The sequence below is a fragment of the Xenopus laevis genome, chromosome 2S, assembly GCF_017654675.1.
Source record: "Xenopus laevis strain J_2021 chromosome 2S, Xenopus_laevis_v10.1, whole genome shotgun sequence".
NCBI classification, from domain to species: Eukaryota; Metazoa; Chordata; class Amphibia; order Anura; family Pipidae; genus Xenopus; species Xenopus laevis.
In genome coordinates this window covers 47994894-48013233 of record NC_054374.1, presented here as the reverse complement: position 1 = coordinate 48013233, position 18340 = coordinate 47994894, and the positions used below count along the sequence as shown (strand labels likewise).

General features: G+C 35.7%; 1 protein-coding gene across 1 annotated transcript in view; it reads right to left on the bottom strand.

Annotated features, from left to right (window-relative positions):
• Nucleotides 1-2329: 2329 nt before the first annotated feature.
• The window catches only part of efhc2.S (EF-hand domain containing 2 S homeolog), a 52658-nt gene continuing 36647 nt past the window's right edge, over nucleotides 2330-18340 (bottom strand). Inside the window, exons 12-15 of the mRNA XM_018249214.2 lie at nucleotides 8298-8495; nucleotides 7818-7910; nucleotides 5169-5268; nucleotides 2330-2556 (exon numbers count right to left, since the gene is read on the bottom strand). Of these exons, the coding sequence (XP_018104703.1) occupies nucleotides 2461-2556; nucleotides 5169-5268; nucleotides 7818-7910; nucleotides 8298-8495 (487 nt within the window). The 3' untranslated portion in view covers nucleotides 2330-2460. The remainder of the gene's footprint in view (nucleotides 2557-5168; nucleotides 5269-7817; nucleotides 7911-8297; nucleotides 8496-18340) is intronic.

Sequence of the window (18340 nt, the reverse complement as noted above, 5' to 3'; positions counted from 1 at the left end):
AAATAATCGACACCTTTTTTAATTTTTCTAACATAGACACACTAATAATAAAAATTGTAAATTAAGCCCTCCAAGTCTCCATTCCTGGAGTATTACATCCACTAGGGTCATTGAGCTAAGTCATGTGTAGAACCTCTACTGGCCATGCCATTGAGATCTGTTTTTGTTGAACCCATAGGCCCACCTCCCCTTTGGTAATCTAGTACTAAGCTTTATACTGACTGTCACTCACCATTATGCTAAACCACTAGCCTGCCCATTGATCTGTTTAGGTAAAAGGGCAGTACAATCCCCTTGTGGTTCATTGATCTGTAGATCTATCTTTAATAACCCTGTAATTTCTCACTTGAAGCTATCTAATGTATCGGTCAGTGCAACTGATTCAGGGAGAGAATTATACAACTGTAATGACCCAGAGTGTATAGCAAATGTGCAAGTAGTTGAACACCTGGGTAATAGTAAGGAAAATGTGATCTCTTTAAGTGTTTGGTGCAAGACACAAATATACACTAGGGCAACAAAAAATGTCAGTAAAGCTCATTTTAGCTCCTTAAGGGCTGCCCTTCTGAGCATAGATTGGGGCATTATGTTTTCTGCTAAAAATGCAGAAAATAAATGGTTGTCATTTAAAAATTATAATAAATCATTACTGTTCTCAATTTATTCCCTTAAGAAGTAAATGTAGAAGCACCATGAACCACCCTATGTGGCTTAATATAGAAGTACAGAAGTTAATAGGAAAGAAGAGAAAGGCATTTAAAAACTACAAGTATTTGGGGACAGAAGCTGCATTTAATGAATAGAAACAATATAATAAGGGGCATATTTATCAAGGGTTAAATTTTGAATTGAAAAAAATTCAAAATTCGAATTCAAAAAGACCAACCGAAATTAAGTCTAAGTTTTTTTTTTTGGTCGAATAAGTCAGTTTTCGATCGAATAGGTCCATATTCGGCGTATTCAATCTTAAAAAGTCCACCAATTGACTCCAAATAGGTTATAGGAGGTCCCCCATAGGCTAAAACAGCAATTCAGCAGGTGTTAGATGGCCAATGGTCGAATTCAAATTTTTAAAGAGACAGTACATGATAAATTTCAATATTCAAATTTTTAAATTTATTTCAAATTCAAATCGAATTTGGACTATTCCCTAGTGGAAATACACAAAAAATAGCTTGAAATTTGAATTTTTTTCATTCGAAATTCACCTCGACCTTTGATAAATCAAATGTAATGTAAAACAACAATCTGGAAGGCAAAGATAGAAAATGAGGAGCACATTGCAACAGAGGCTAAGTCTAATCCCAAAAAGTTTTTAAGGATATTAATAGTAAAAAGATGTGGGTTGAGAGTGTGGATCCTTTAATAGCTGTAACAGATACTGAAAAGGCAAATGTGCTTAATCAGTTCTTTTCTTCAGTGTATGGCATATTCTAGAGGGGGCTTACCAGAACTCTGTACAAAGTTATGCTTTTTTTTAATACATCTCACCCTTGTTTGCTCTGACTAGCTTACTACAGCCAATTTTATTGTATACAAGTACCCCCAGGTCCTTCTCCAATATGGATTTGCCTAGTGCAGTCCCATTAAGTGTATAAGTGACTTTCATATTTTTACTGTACATTCCAGGTGCATGACCTCACATTGATCTACATTGAATTTCATCTGCCACTTAGCCAGCATGGTTTGCATAATTAAGTGGCATGTGCATGATACTTTGTTAGACTGGCTTCATTCTTAAATAGCTTAAATAACTAAAACTGGATTTACGCAAACGCGAAAGACTCTCATTTATAAATTTGGCATCTAGAAAATGCAAGTCCATGTTGAAGTCAGTGGGAGTTGCCCAAGGCAAAATTTAAGCAATTTCATTAATACAAGCTTATTGATTTTTTTTTTTTTAAAAAGTGGCTAAACTTTTTGAAAATGATGAGTAGAATAAGAAAACTTGCTACATTTTAAGTTTTTATTTCACATTTTTAGTTGAATGTTTTTGAGATTTGAGTTTTTTAATAAGTAGAAATTTAAGCTTGATGAGTTTGTGTTTTTTTCTAAATAAATAGGCCTATCAGTTACAGCAATATACAATACAAACTGGGGATACATTCAGAATTTAAAAGTAAGATCATTATTTAAACTACTGTTGTTCCAAATTTTAAAAAAAAATATTTAATTGCTAACAAATATATAATGAAAACTCAGAAACCAATGTGGCAATTCTTATGAAACCAAATTGAACACCATTCATCTATAACACAAATCTAGCCAAATGTATGACTAATTTAATTTTGCACATTTTGTGTAATAAAAAATGACAAATACCAAATAATCTGCTTCTAATGAAATTTATTCTTCATTCTGAGTGCCAGGCAATGTTTGTTTTCAGTTGTTTGGTGTCACGCTGCGTGGGAATCATTACCAATGTTTTTCAGAGGATGAGCCTTTCAAGTTTAATTTGAATCATTTCTGTACCCCGAACAAATCGTCCAGAAGAAGCAGAACATTGACATTGTTTACTGTGTTGGCTGCAGCTTGCCCACTCCAGTCAGGATCATACTGAAAATTAGAAAACAGCAATTGAAAACAAAATGTATATATGCAGGTAATCGCCTTATAACAAAATATATTCATTTTGACTGGTTCTAGCAAAACAAAGTCAAGTTTTTCCTAACGGCCATGTGAACAAAGAGAAATAATAAGAGTCTTATGTGCCTTCCTTTGATTTTAGGCAATTTCCCTTGCCTCCCTGTGTGCTGAGAAAGTAAACAAGGGTTTCTTAAAGCAGCCGTATTATTGCAGACAATGCTGCTAGGGGCCCAGAGTATAAAAGGCCTGAAGAGAGTTATGAATATAGTTTGAATATATTACTTATAACCGAGATGGCCCCTGAAAACATCTGTGGGGCCCAGATTTAACAGTGAAACTGATCCCATTTATACCTTAATAACATTAACAAAATGTGATGCCAATAGTGATATTATTTTTGATTAATTCCTCTGTCTCCAAGCACAGGTCTTGCTCTTTGTTATATTGCCCTTGCTGTGCCTGGTGGCATGATTACAGTCTCAGTTCCCAAAATGCTGACTGTGGGTGGGGCAAGACTATTATAGACAGGCTGTAATGGGTGGAGCAAGACAGTGATAGGCAGGCTGTAATGGGTGGGACAAGGCTGTGATAGGCAGGCTGTAATGGGTGGAGGAGGACCGTGATAAGCAGGCTGCAATGGGTGGAGGAAGACTGTGATAGGCAAACTGTAATGGAAGGGGCAAGATTGTGATAAGCAAGCTATAATGGGTGGAGCAAGGCTTTGATAGGCAGGCTGTAATACCTCATTGCTCCTACATCACAATGCAAAAGGGAGACACAGTACAATCCACCACAAAATGATGATTTTGGGGAATGGACTTCAGCACTGTTAATAGCGTAGATTAGAGTATTCTTAACACACGGATTTTAAATCCTTTTTCTAAGAATTTGGTTTAATACTTTACAAAAAGAAATACTCTCAGTGTTACTGATTATTCCATGTGTTCCAGGTATTTATGAGGTATTGCCTACCACTTTAATGAAAAATAGTGTGTTCATATTTTTTTTATTAGACGATTATAATTTCGTTCATTTCAGGAATACTGCTGTATCCATTAGTGAACTCACACCCACCGAACCCACACCTGCCTTTCCCCCTCTATTTATAGACCAGCTAATGACCTCATAAAAGGGATGGGGCATGTGTTTTTGGGGGTTTTTTGCTAAAAATCTTTTTTTTAGAGGTATTCCTATATTTTAGCTCATTGTTCAACATTTTTTCATTAGTACTTTTTCTGTTCGGATCTTTTAATAAGTTCCATGACATTCGTGGTTATAGAGAATGTGAGTTTAGTTGGGGTTTCAAAAACCTCTAAAACCACTAAAATGATGGTTGATAAATAAACCTCTATGTTTTTTAAAAAAAATTATTTAAACATTAATTAAACCCATTTGGCTTGTTTTGCCTCCAATAAGGTAGCCGTTCTTAAAAGTTTAAATTATTTGATTAAAATGGAGTCTATGGGAGCGGGCCTTTGTGTATTTGTGGTTAATCCCTAACAGAGAAAACCCTTGATTTGACATAAGCCTTAAGGAGTCTATCAAATAAAGGGAACTTGTTTCTGTTTTGTGCTCATGGACATATCTTAGTCTCTCCACAGTTCCTGCCATAAAGCTTATTCTTTGAGCACAGATGAGTCAGAGTGAGGTGAGTGCTGCTATTAAGTTTGTGTATAATAAGAATAAGGGATGCCTAGAATCCCTTGTGTGATTGTGTAAACTCTACAAAAAAACAAAATGAACCAAGTGAAAACTTCTTATCTATAATTTTCCATGCCACAAGTTAAAATGCTATATAAGTGAACAGAGAGCCAGGGAGTTCCCCTCTACCGAACTTTGGTTATCTCTGGTTAATTCTATTTTTACTCTGATAAATATGCCCACACTTTCCATTTGTATATATTTGTTCTGAATGGTCTTATTTAAGAAGAGCTTTTAAAGCTGCAACATGATCAACTAAAAACTTCAATATGTTTTTCTGATCCCAACAAGTATGCAGACTTTCATTTGAAATATATATAGTATTGTGTACATAATAGCACACATCCAGTATAATCATAAACAAACATGCTCTTATTAGTGACTTCCAATCATCACAAAAGAAAGCAACCATAGGGACAATTTAGTAGAGCCTCTGCTGTGGCCTATTTTAATTTTGATATAATAAGGGATATGAGGGAAAATAAGTAGAAAAAAATAAGTAAATAAATAAAATAAGTAGAATTATTTTGTGCAAACAAAAATCTTACTAAGAGTTAGACTGTCAGAGCTGCCTGGGCTCATTAAAAGATGATAATAAAATGAAAACTGAATACAAAGCAAAACATAAGGGATATGGAAATAATATGGAGTCATAGGTTACATTTTGCACGGTTAAAAAGAATGACATCACTTGATCTGTGAAAGGCACAGAGTCGTACTCACAATTCTCTCTCCATGGTTTAGCACCAAATATCAGGCATTTGTTTTGAGATTTTGTTGCTAGGAGAATTACATAAGTCAGAATACCATATGATCTTTCTTAGCAAACAATACAGTACTTCTGTACATTGGGCGATCCCGTCAACATTAGTTTGTTTTACCTTAATTGGGGTTGTCTTATGTGCAGGAATTGGATTCTCTCTCCAGTTGAGGCCGGCCACCAAACTCATGTAATTAACTTGATCACCATTTTCCGTATGTCTTTATAAAACAAATACATGGTACAAACAGTTAGGGCAGATCCTAAACTAATAAAGTTTTCAGCAATTATTAAATATTTTGCTAAAAAGGCTCCGGTTCAGAGCCAACATCCAACCACTGAATATCAAACTAAACCAAGTCTACAGTTTCCTAATTTCATTTATCTGATTTTAAACTTAAACGTAAAAAAAAGGATTGCAAACAAAAACCATATGTGGAACCTGTGCAATTGATGCTTGCTACATAATTTCGTTACAGTTGTTCTGCTGGTAATTTGCTAAATTACTGGATGTCTATCATGCTTTCTGGAAGACTAAAGTTAAAGGGGAACTGTCATTGATATAAACATGCACCCGATCTGTAGTCATTCTTATAGCTTTTATTACTGTTCACTTCAGTTTTGGGTAGAAATGGCTTAATAGTGTGTTATTTCCCCAACAACAGAGCAATGCCGCTTGTAATGTATTACAATTAGAGCAGGTGAAATCTGTTGGTGACTCCCAGCAGTAGTGTGTAGGTTGCAGCCAGAAAAATGTTAGATTGAGAATGTTAAATTATAATATATAAAAACAATGTAAGAAAAAAAAATAACAAAGGCTATTTGTGGAACAGTACAACTGCAGTTTAGCCACAGTTTCCATTTAATTGTTCATCTAAACACCTAGAAAACCATTTATTTTTATAAAGGGTTAGTATTAGCACCTGTTGTAAGACAATGGCTGCCATACATTTAAACCTAAATGAATATGAGTGAGTGTGAGGCCAGTAGAGATATAAAACATCATAGCACCATAAGGCATAGCTTGACACTTTCAGCTTTATATTACAAACCAAAATGTTTGCGCTATAAATAAACAGTTTTATGTGAGGAGAAATCTGATCACAGGTTTTGAGTCTGCTGCAAACATTGCATTATTATGATGACGATGATTTAAATAGCCTATTCTGTGCCACTATTTTGTACAGTATGTTTCTGAGATAAATTCTGTACACAGATATGGCATGTATACAGCCTGTCTTTTTGTAGCTGATGTTTGCTTGTGTGACACAGACATTGTTCACAAACAATAAACAGTTCCACTTTTAACATCATATAGCCCCCTAAAAAAAAGGAAATGAATTTTAGTTTAAAAGGGGATGTTCACCTAAAAATAGTTTTTTGCATAATGAAAAAATGTAATTCTAAGCAACCCTCCAATATACATTAATTAAATGATTAATTATTGCTGGCTGGGACACTGAAGCAATGTAGCAGAAGCCAGCTCATTAAAAGAAGTGCTACATCAGAAACAGAAGTGCATAGAGCACGGGATACATTAATAATGATTTATAGCAATTGCAGTTACCATCACATATAACCTTAAAACCACTAGAAAATTATAACTTACAAAGGAAAGTTGTTTAGAATTCAATTCCTTATTATGGAGAAACTGAAGCTCTCCCTGGCACATTATAACATTCTAGCAGCATACAGCAATGTTAAACAGCAAGTAAAAATGTTTTTAGTTCTAGTTTTCAGTGAACTCAGTAGGGCAGATTTACTAAAGGAGGTAGTGGCCATCGCTTGCGAAAATTCGCCAAAAAGACAATCCCCAAGAGACATCAGCAATTTACTAAAAGCCATAGATGACAATTCGCTAGCAAAAGAGCAAAGTGTTAATGAAGTTTTGCACCCTTTCACCCAGCGAATTTTTGCGCAGACGAACGATCGTTACTCCTCAAATTCATCAAAGTTCGTATTTTCTTCTACGTTACCCTTTTCACCAGTCTGATTCGCCAGGTTATACCTGGTGAACTGATAAAATGAAGCTACATTCTCCACAATCTTATGTCAGTGACATCATATTCCGTATGCTGAAAAGTCATATAAAAAGACAAAATTCTCTCTCTCTCTCTCTCTCTCTCTCTCTCTCTCTCTCTCCACTTCAAGCAATTTCACCAACATCACTAATAAAGACATATATATGACCTATATGTACCCGCCCTATTTAAATTGACCTAAACGTAAGTGTGTTAAGCAAATTTCGCTAGGAAGAAATGCTTGCACTGAATTTTCGGTGGCAAAACTTTGCCAGCGTTCGTCTGTCGAGACGTAACTGCAAATTTTGACGATTTTGTATGCGCTGCAGATTAACATCTGACGAAGTTGCGTGAAGTGTGGCGGAGCCTTCGAGGCAAAAATTTGCCCTTATGTAAATTTCCCCCATTGTGTGTAACAAAACTGAAGGCTCAAGAACCAACAATTCAGTGGATTTGGAGGATGACCTTTCCTCTATTTGTAGAGAATGTATATGGAGTATGTTGTATTGTCTATAATGGATTCAGCCAAATATTGAATACTCATACACTACAAAAGATCTGCAAACAAAATCTGAGCACTAATGTGCATTAACATTTAATGCAAATTAAAATTTTAATTAAATTGAGATTGATTAAAAGAATCTAATAATTTGTGCAAAAAATAAATTGCCACATCCGTTGTTTAGAGCTTTACGGTTACATTACATGAAGGTTCGGATATGGTTCAGCTGGACAGGTCTATCACTTACTTTTCCAATAGAACGCGAAGAAAATCATCTGCTAAAGGAATCCTAAATGCTTTGCAAATTGTGATAGTTTTCTGCAAGGAAAGCCATCCATTTCTGCAAGAAAAAATAAAATAATAATATGTATCAGTGATTGCCAACCCTCAGCTCTGTGGCAGTTTAAAAAAATTACAGCTTCCATAAGGCAAATAAAACAACCACGTGTTATTATCAATATGTTTTTATAAAGAGCCAATATATTCCACCGTGCTTTATAATGATGGATTACAGATTACAAATACTGACCAATAAGATAAAGGTGCTTCATCTTTATTATACATTCTTTACATAGAATCACTGGAGCCAGTTAGTTGGAGTTTGGGTCACATTTGAGATTAAATGTGGTGAGAAGTCAGCCAAATGTTCATGGGCTGTAACTGGATTTTTAAAATAATATTAAATGCTGTTTAACACTAGCTAAGTCACACAATAAATATCACTTACCTATCTTTATCATTGTACACAAACACATCACTGAGTTTGCTGAAGTTCTCAAATGACTTTTTCTTGAGTTGCTCTTGTGCAATAGCCGTTAGGAATCCAAGATCAATTTCTGGTTTTGCTCTTATACTATAGTATCGTCCTGTGGTCATGATTTCGTGTTCAGTCAGTTGTTTCTCATAAATGTCCACGAGTAGATTTCTAAAACACGGGGTAGAGAGGGAAATTGCTGTTAGATATACAGACACCACTGAGACGATAACTAATTTAAACCAACTCCTCAACACTGCATTTTGGGGAAAACATGCCAATTGTGCTTGAAATTGCACTTTGCTTATTGCTTCAGGGTAGGTGAATGTGCTTTCTGGTGAACCTTTTCTTTGTAGGCCATAATACTTGGCAATGCCTCACTTTTTTTGCACATTGCCCACTTGTGGGTTATTGTGTAAATAGCAGCAAACCGTGCAATGAATCTTGTATTTAGCATTGATTGCGTTAGGCAGTGCTTGAGTCAAGTAAGGTGGGATGGGGAGGATTGTAGGTGTCCCTCCTCCTGTACCTTGTGCATCATTACAGTCTGCCTTTGTAAAGACAGGACTAGCTGCACTTCCTAATACTGATGTTTCTTTACTGAGTGCCAGATTTTTCATCCAATGCCCAGTACAGAGCATGGCAGGCAGGGGGGCAAAAAGTTATTTGAAAATGAGCACAAATGGCATACTCTTGTGACCTCCCATCGCCATGTGTCTGTTCACTCCAAATGGATATTTCTCTTAGCACAGATCTTTAAACTTACCTTGCTTGCACTGATATGTAGCCATTTACCTATATTGTAGATTTTCAGAGTGCGACCCTTTCATTCATTATGCACTACTGAATAGGTTAATGCAGTACATTAGTAATAATTAAAACAAATAATCATATATTCATCAGTTTCATGAAACTCTTATTGGCTAATTTGTTCATTCTCATGGTCATGCAATTGTACAATTATGAAATTGAATGCAAATAATTAATAATGTAATTAGACAATATTGGGAGATGGCTGCAATGCTTTCTATGCCAATATTTGCATTGCATGAGACCAGAGAACAGAGATGAACTGACTGTGTGTAGTGAGGTTGCATTGCAACATAACTTTTGTTAAAACAGATGTTACCACCTGGGGAAAGGTTAAATACAAATCTTATGTTAGTCTTTGTGACTCTGTGACGATTTTTAACACTTTTTGTCCCTGCATTTCTAGTCAGAGCAATTGATTTTCCTGGATGAGCGCTCTATATGAGTAAAGCATAATAAATATTACTTATGATGTGCATGGACACACAGCACAGACACACGGTAAATATTCAAATAGGAATTAAGAAAAGCACTCCAGGGATTTACTGCAAAAACCAGTGATTTAGTGACCCAGCAGCAACCTTCACAGCAAGAACAAACTGGATCTTTGTCTAGGTGAAAGTTAAGAAAGATTCATGGTTTTAGGGCCAAAACATGGTTGTTCAATTAATCAGTGATTGATGTATTGAATACTTTGAATGTTGTTCTTTTTTCACTAACACACTTGAAATAACATTACTTAAATCATATGAAGGAATGTCAGGGATTCTGCATTTGCACAAAAAAAACCAGATATCCATAACAGACATGTGAATACTTACCCATATTTTTCAGAAGCTACTCTGATTCAAGCCCCTCTTACCCACAGTAACAGGTCTTTCACCCACTGCCATTGATTTGCACCCAAAACCTATTTTATACACACTCCATTGAAATGCATAGAATCATTACATGAAGTTCTCCAATATTTGTCTGAAGCAGTGGGGCAGGGAGCACGGCAGGGGGACAGGGCCATGATTGAATGGTGTGTTACTAAGATGCGACTGGATCCCTACAGATCCAGATTGCTATGTCTGCCATAAATATAGATAGGTATAGTAAGTATAGTAAGTATAGTAAGTAAGTATAGTAAGTATCTGTCTTTCACCTATAAGTTACCTTTTAGTATGTTACAGAATGGTCAATTGTAGACAATTTTTCAATTGGTCTTCATTTTTTTCACTTTTAAATTGTTTGCCTTATTCTTCTAACTCTTCCCAGCTTTTAAATGGGGGTCATTGACTTTATCTAAAAAGATTGTTATTCAGATCAAGGGGGAATGTAATATATTTCTTTAGGACGAAAAACATTCGCAAAGACCATTGTGAATGTTAGCGACCATGTTTGCCACCTTTTTGACTGATTACAGACCTCAACAATTTACTCACTAAGGGGCAGATTTAAGAAGGGTCGAATATCGAGGGTTAATTAACCCTCGATATTCGACCAGGAACTAAAATCGTTCGACTTCGAATATCGAAGTCGAACGATTTAGCGCAAATCCTGCGATCGATCGATCGAAGGATTATTCGTTCAATCGAACGATTAAATCCTTCGAATCGAACGATTCGAAGGATTTTAATACAACGATCGAATATCCTTCGATCAAAAAATCACAGGCAAGGCTAACATTGACTTCGGTAGCTTTTAGCTGCCGAAGTAGGGGGTCGAAGTTTTTCTTAAAGAGACAGTACTTCGACTATCGAATGGTCGAATAGTCGTTCGATTCGAAGTCGAAGTAGTAGTCGAAGGTCGAAGTAGCCCATTCGATGGTCGAAGTAGCCCAAAAAACACTTCGAAATTCGAAGTTTTTTTAATTCGAATCCTTCACTCGAGCTTAGTAAATCTGCCCCTAAGTGTGTGACCAAATGGCTTTTGCAAACATTTGCAGTGTATGTAATAAAATGTTGCATTAGCAAAGCGTATTTTGAGATTAAATATTTTACGAAACTCCAGAGCAGGTATTAACGCTAACCTTTGCTTAGCGATGTACTATTTTCCAGCTAATTATTTTACATTGCAAGCAGTGCTAAACATTTGCAAAAACACCATTTTAAACATTGCTTGCAACTTGAATTACCTTGCCCCTTAAATATCAAAATATTACAAATACTACAAATATTAAAAAATGAAAATTACAAATTGTCTCAGGATTTCACTCTCTACATCAGTTAATTTTAAAGGTGAGCAACCCCTTTAATGTAGGTCTTCAATAAGTAGTGTTCTGTGATGGTCCAGAGGTTAGCAGGGCTTCCATAAATTTCTGGTATCTTAGGTTTAATTCCAGCCAGGCCATTGTTTGCAAGAAGTTTGTATTTTGCTCCAGGTACTCTGGTTTCCTCCCATACTCCTGATAAAATTGATCACAGTGCGTATGTGATAGAGGCCTTAGTTTGTAAGCTCCATTGGGGCAATGACTAAAGCTATAGATAAAGACTAATAATGATATAGCTGAGAACACTGGGGTAATGTAATAATTGTAATAATTGATGCAAGTTTGTTGCAGGTCTTGTAACCCATATAACAAAATATACAAACAGTAGGCAAGTGAATGCTTCCAATTGGTTGATTTCTATGGTTTCTATGGTTTTATGGAACCAGAGTAAAATTTGAAGTCATTATTGTTTTCCCCTATGTGTTTTTTTTATGAACCTGACACAGATTGTCAAATCTGGAAATTTCCAGCCTCTAAACATGACTGGAAATGATCTAAAATAAGCATTGTGCACCACTGATCTATAAGGTGAAAGCAGAGTTGGATGAGTGCAGCTGGAATAGCAAACCATGGCTTGTATAGATATAGGATATGAAAATGTACGTGCTAGCTTGGGTGTTCGTTTTAGTTATACTTTACTGAATATTCCTCCCCTCAACTGAATGAACTATACACAAATTCATGAGAACATGTCACAAAAGTTATTATAAAACCCTAAAGATAACAAAGCAAAGGGCCTTGACTCCCAAGAACTATGCTTTCTACATTGTGGTTCATTGTGTCCAGATTCAGGGTTGACATTTCCAATGATGAGTTGAATTACAGTATCTCGAACATATCCATAGGTTGTCCTGTTTTACCAGTATATATTGAGATTGCTCAATAATTAGGGTTTCCTATACCTCTGCCAGCAGCTGCAGGGTCTGCTTCCTATGTAGTTGCATCGCTGAAGTTGTGGTATGGAAATTTTTTTTATAGAAATAACAATTTCCTTCCATGCATATCAAATGGAAAGAGAGTTAATAAATAATTTAAACCAGTGATGGCAGCCAAATTGCTGATCAAGGTATTCCGAAGACTTAAATACACTAGCTATAACTTAAAACTTAGTGCAACTTCTCTTTCCATGTATAATTAACTTTGTAAAAGTAGGATGATAATAAAGAGAACTATTTAATCTGGTAAAGCAAATATCCCTTCATAGTCCTAGTCCTAGAACCAAATCAACCAAAAAACTGGAAATGTCAACAAAAGTCATATTTTCCCCAGTCCTCAGGGTTTCCAGGCATTGGGGCATCTAGTAACATTTACAATGACAATAAGAGGATATTTAAGATCTATAGGCATTCACATCCATGGGATTAAACAATCTATAGGGCTCAAACTACCCATTTGCACTAAACTAAAATTCCTATGACTTTGGAGCTATTTGACATTTTCCAGTTGCAATCTTGATGCAATCTTGATGATATAATGCTAGTGCATCCTCCATTACTCATACACTGCACCAATAGTTTACCTTATCTATTCATCACAAACAATATTTCTTGTTCGTTCTACAGGTATTAGCTGCCCCTTATATGAATTCCAACAAAGGATCTTGATGATTTATTTTAGCCAGCCATACCAGAAACAAGTAGTTTGATTTAACACTCTGCAGGTATTTAACATATTACTGTATGATACAATCAGAGAGCCACTCCAAAGCATTTATTTCACTTCATTACTAATCTCTCTGCTTAAAGGACCTCTAAATCTTTAGATTCCTAAGAAAAATATTCAGGTAATGGCATGTGAAAGGTATAGAAAATTACCAGCACCCAAGGCTCTTCCAAACAGAAACTAGCCTCATATGCTTTATTAAGCCAAAACGTGTCATTTTGGCATAATAGAGCATACGGGTATACTAATTTAGGAGAACCTTGTGTGCTGGCAATTTTCTATGGCTATTGTATACTTGGAAGTGTCATCTCACATTACCGAGCACAAGCTATGGAGGCCTGGGTGTGCACATGGAAACGTTGTTACTAATTAATGGCATATATCCTAACATTTATAAAGACATTCAATTGACTAAATATTAATGACATTAGTCTGTTTTAGGCATGTCTACATTTCTATTGACTATAGTGGAAAATATGATGATGCTTGGATAGTCCCAGTGTGTGCAATTATCATCTTTTTGCCTAGAAGATGTATTAGAGCACACTCTATTAAAATTAACAGAAATATTGTCTCTCTACATGCAGGATTTATGCAGAAGGCAGTTATTTTGTTAGATTTTGTTTGTACTGGAATCAGTTATTTAAATGAGCTCTAATTTATCTGCTAGGTAAAGAAGCCCCCCCTATAGATGTATTGGATCTAACTGTCAAAGCATATCTGACACCCAACTGCTGCAAGAAGACAGAATGAAGAGAAACAGATGCTGAGAGAGCGATAGTAAACATAACATAAACTTGAACATAAACTTGATTATTTCAGAAACAATGCCGAATTTTTAATTGATGGTATTTAGAAAGTTATCCCATTATTGATAAAATGGATTTTATATGTATTAGACGTTGGGTTCAAGATATGCCAATCAGTCGCCAGCAACTACCATAAACCTAACTTTAAAAATGTTATTAGATAATATTATCATTAAGGGGCACATTTACTATGGGTCAAATTTCAAAGTGAAAAAACTTAGCCAAATGTTCGCTATAGGTTCTAGGAGGTCCCCATAGGCTAACATAGCAATTTGGCAGGTTTAAAGTGGCAAAGTATCAAAGTCGAAGTTTTTTAAAGAGACAGTACTTCGATTTTCGAACGGTCGAATATTCAAAGTCTTTTCAATTTGAATCAAAGTCGAATTTGGCCTATTCGATGGTCGAAGTACCCAAAAATTACTTCAAAATTCAAAGTTTTTGAATTCGAAAATTCACTTTGAATTCACTTCGACCCTTAGTAAATGTGCCCCTAAATGTACTGATGTTATTTCTTTGGATTATAATAAATGTATCAAAGAGGACAACAGTAAATGAGAAAAGAGATGCATAAATGCAACTTGTAAAAGCTAATTGTAACAATGCAGTAACCCAGGCTTTACTCTTCTCTGACTGTGAATAAATTAATAAAAATGAGTTCATCACTATGTTTAGTTTCACATCGTTATGATGTTACTTGAGCAATGCGCAGTGTAAGACAGTGTGAGGATTCCAGGGAGGGACAGAAAAAGAACGTTTGACACTTAAAAGGGGAAAGTGCCTTTGTAACTGAGCCAAGCTGTATTTAGCTGAACTATACAATGGTTTGTTGAAGAAGAATGTGAGAGCTATTCAAAAGAACTCTGTTGCCACCCAGAAGAGGAGAAATGACCCGGACACATATTTGTAGGTCATTTTTAAAACATATACTCTTTAGAGATAAAAAGTTTGGATAATGTCCCTCTGTCTTGTTCAGCTTTGTGTATATTGCAGTGATGCTTTATTTACAGGTTAACGGCTAGTGTAGATTTTGTATTTTTTCATAGCCCATTAAAAAAACATTTTTCTTTTCATTGATTGAGCTTAACTCAATAGGCAGACTACCTGAAAACTGACGATTTATCAGTACAGTGAACAGGGGTGCTTCACCAATGAGGCGAGTTGAGGCTGTCGCCTCAGGCGGCAGCGCCCCACTAGGTGCCAGGGGTAGCAAAAATGCTGCTCCTGGTACTTTAAGATCAAATTTCCAGGGGAGGGGGGGCAGCAGCAACTGCTGCTGCCTCAGGCGCTGGAGGGGCCAGGATCGCCCCTGACAGTGAAACAGTATATCACTCCTGAATGTTCCTGAATAAGATTCAGACTATTGATGTGCAATCAACACATAAGAGGCACATTTATTAAAGGTTGAATTTCAAATTCATGTGAGTTTATTAAAACTATTTTAAATTTGAATATACTCGAAGTTCGACTGGGGGGTTATTAATAAAAAAATTGAATATCTAAAACACGGACAAATATTTCCGACCCGAAAACTTGAATCTAATTCAACTAAACTCTATTTCTCGGAAAATAAAAAAAAACATGAATGTCAGGAAGGCTACTAACATGTCCAAATTGGTCCCTGAGCCTCTCCCATTGACTTATACATGAACTTGGCAGATTTTAGGTGGCAAATTGTCGAATTGGAGTTCATAAAGGGCCAGAGTATGATAAATCTCGAAATTCAAATTTGAATTAAAACTCGAATCGCGTTTGGAGAATTCACAATTTGAATTTGAGAGCTTTGACCATAAATATAAAAAAAATTCAAATTTGAATTTTCAATTCGACCCTTACTAAATCTGCCTCTAAATGCCACACTTTTTACAACTTACTAAATAACCAATAAATTTAGAACTTGTGAAATGCTTGATTTTATAAGTTGCACTAGAAATAGTACTAGTATACTGTCAATTGTCTGTCAGTCCCTAATCTCAGGTAAATATCAGCCTCAATCATGTGCTGTGAATCAGGAGAAAAGAGGATCTGGAGCTACTGGGGCCATCTATGGGGGAACAGATGTTCACCGCAAGCCTAAAACTTATTCTTTGTTGAGCTTTAGTTCTCTTTTCAGATCCCTTTGTTGATAACTATGTATTTTTTTTTTAATTATTCAAATTCAAGACGAAAATTGTGGTGGTGTTTGGCCCAGTTAATGCCAACTTGTAATGTTGGATATCTTCTGCCTTTACTTTAAAGTCTTATCTTTCTAATCAGGTATTAACCTATTTTGCTGATGCTGACTGGAAACCAACTATGTATTGGACATCTGTCTATGCTAGAAGTCAGTAGCAGTTCAGTATCACTTAGACATATATAGTGGTTATTCCGAAGACTCATTTTATCTTTAAAGGGAAACTATACCCTCACAATGAATACTTAAGTAAAACATATCAAACAGCATATTAAAGAATCTTACCAAACTGGAATACATATGTATAAGTAAATATTGCCCTTTTACATACTGTATTCCCTTGAGCCCCAATTTATGATATTCTTTGTGCTGCCTCAGAGATCACCTGACCAGAGATACTGCAGCTCTAAATGTAACAGGATGAGATGTGGAAGTAAAAGACGGAATGTTGCCATTAATTGGCTCAGGTGACCTAACATGTATAGATTGTTTGTGTGCACCGTGAATTGTAGGATCCCAATTGACAGCCTTTACTTCTTAAAATTGCAGTTTTCTATTTAAGATTACCCATTGGCAAATACTACTAAAAGTTTAAAAGGGAGTGCACACGTACTCAGGGCTCTCTTGTCCTGGATTCCACCTTGTGGGGAGGTGGGTACAGGAGTGGGTCTGAGCAATATCAGGCCCCAAGTTAGGGAAAGTTTATTTAGAGGTAAGAGTTTATGTTATAGTCACTCTAGGAGTGAAATATAGTGGCAGCTTATTTTAGCGAGCAGCTTTCTGGCTCCAACAAGGAGTTGGGGTTAGCACCAAAACAGGGATTGTTTGTCCATATATTGCAATATATCTAAGCTGGCCAACTACGTAGGACTGGCCAGATATGGGATGACTTTGACGTAGTTGGCCAGCTTAAATATATTGCAATGTATGGACAAACAATCCCTGTTTTGTTTAAAGGGTAAGGCATTTTTCAGTAGCAGTATGTACAAAATGTCTCTGTCTTAAATATGTTGATAATGGCCTTAGTGCAGAGGACCTCTTGTATTTGTCTATATATATATATATATATATTTATATATATATATATATATATATATATATATATATATATATATATATATATACATATATATATATATATATGTTATTCACAGGCTTGTCTTATGTTCCCCTCCACCCTACCCCATGAATTCAGGATTATTGTGGATATTGTGTGAAGGTACGGTATCTAAAAAGAAGATGGATGCACTATTTATGTTAAGGTCCAAAAGTGACTTTGACCCAGTTACATGTAATACATCTTTAAGCAAATTTCCCATACGATTAATATATCAGTATCTGATTTGTTCCAACCATTGCACTGTAGGGTGAACCTTACCAAGAAACAACATAATGCACTTTAGGAGCTGTGTGACAACACAGAGATTATCATTAAGCCAGTGAACAAGGGTGGGGTTGTGGTCATTATGAATTATAAATATTATAAATCTGAATTATTGACTCCACTATCCGAGGTTGACTGTTACCGTATGTTAACTTTGACCCCACCTCTAAATTTCAATTACAGCGCAAAAAATTATTGGATGAAGCCTGCTTACATGGATGGATGGCTGAAATCTTGCAGGATGGACTTTATAGTTATAGTTACATATAGTTACATAGTTAAATGTGGAACATTCGGCGAGAGAAGTTATTCATTCACAATGAAAGATTCATAAGAATTTGCTGCAGCCTCCTGGTAGGCCCATTATATCAGCTAGGGCTTCACTAACAGAAAAAATAACTAAATATGTGGATATGCTCTTACAGCTACTGGTGAGGGGGTTGGGGTCCTATCTGCAGGATACCACAGATTTCCTGAAAAAGATTCATTGCATATATTTACATAATATGAATTTCTTTTTTTGTCACTATGAATGTCCACAGTTTATATACATGCATCACCCATGAGGCTGGGATTTATGCTGTGAGGGATCTCCTAGGTTATAACCCAGCTTATGATTGTCCACCAACCGAATTTGTGATCTCACTCTTGGAATTTATACTCTAACATTCTGCTGGGCTTTAGGCAAAGGAATTTTAGGTAAAGGAATTGTTGTTTTAATAGTAGGAAAAGTCTAAAGAAAATTAAGCAACACTATAACATATATTAAACTAAATATAAGAAAATTAAAGGAGAATTTAGGCACTCTTTAGGCATTTGTAGGGTATTGCTTCTTTTACATATTAAATAAGGCTACACTAGATCAAAAGGCAAAATAGTCAGATTGTAATAAAAGTAATGAAATTAATTGAACTGATTAAGACATCA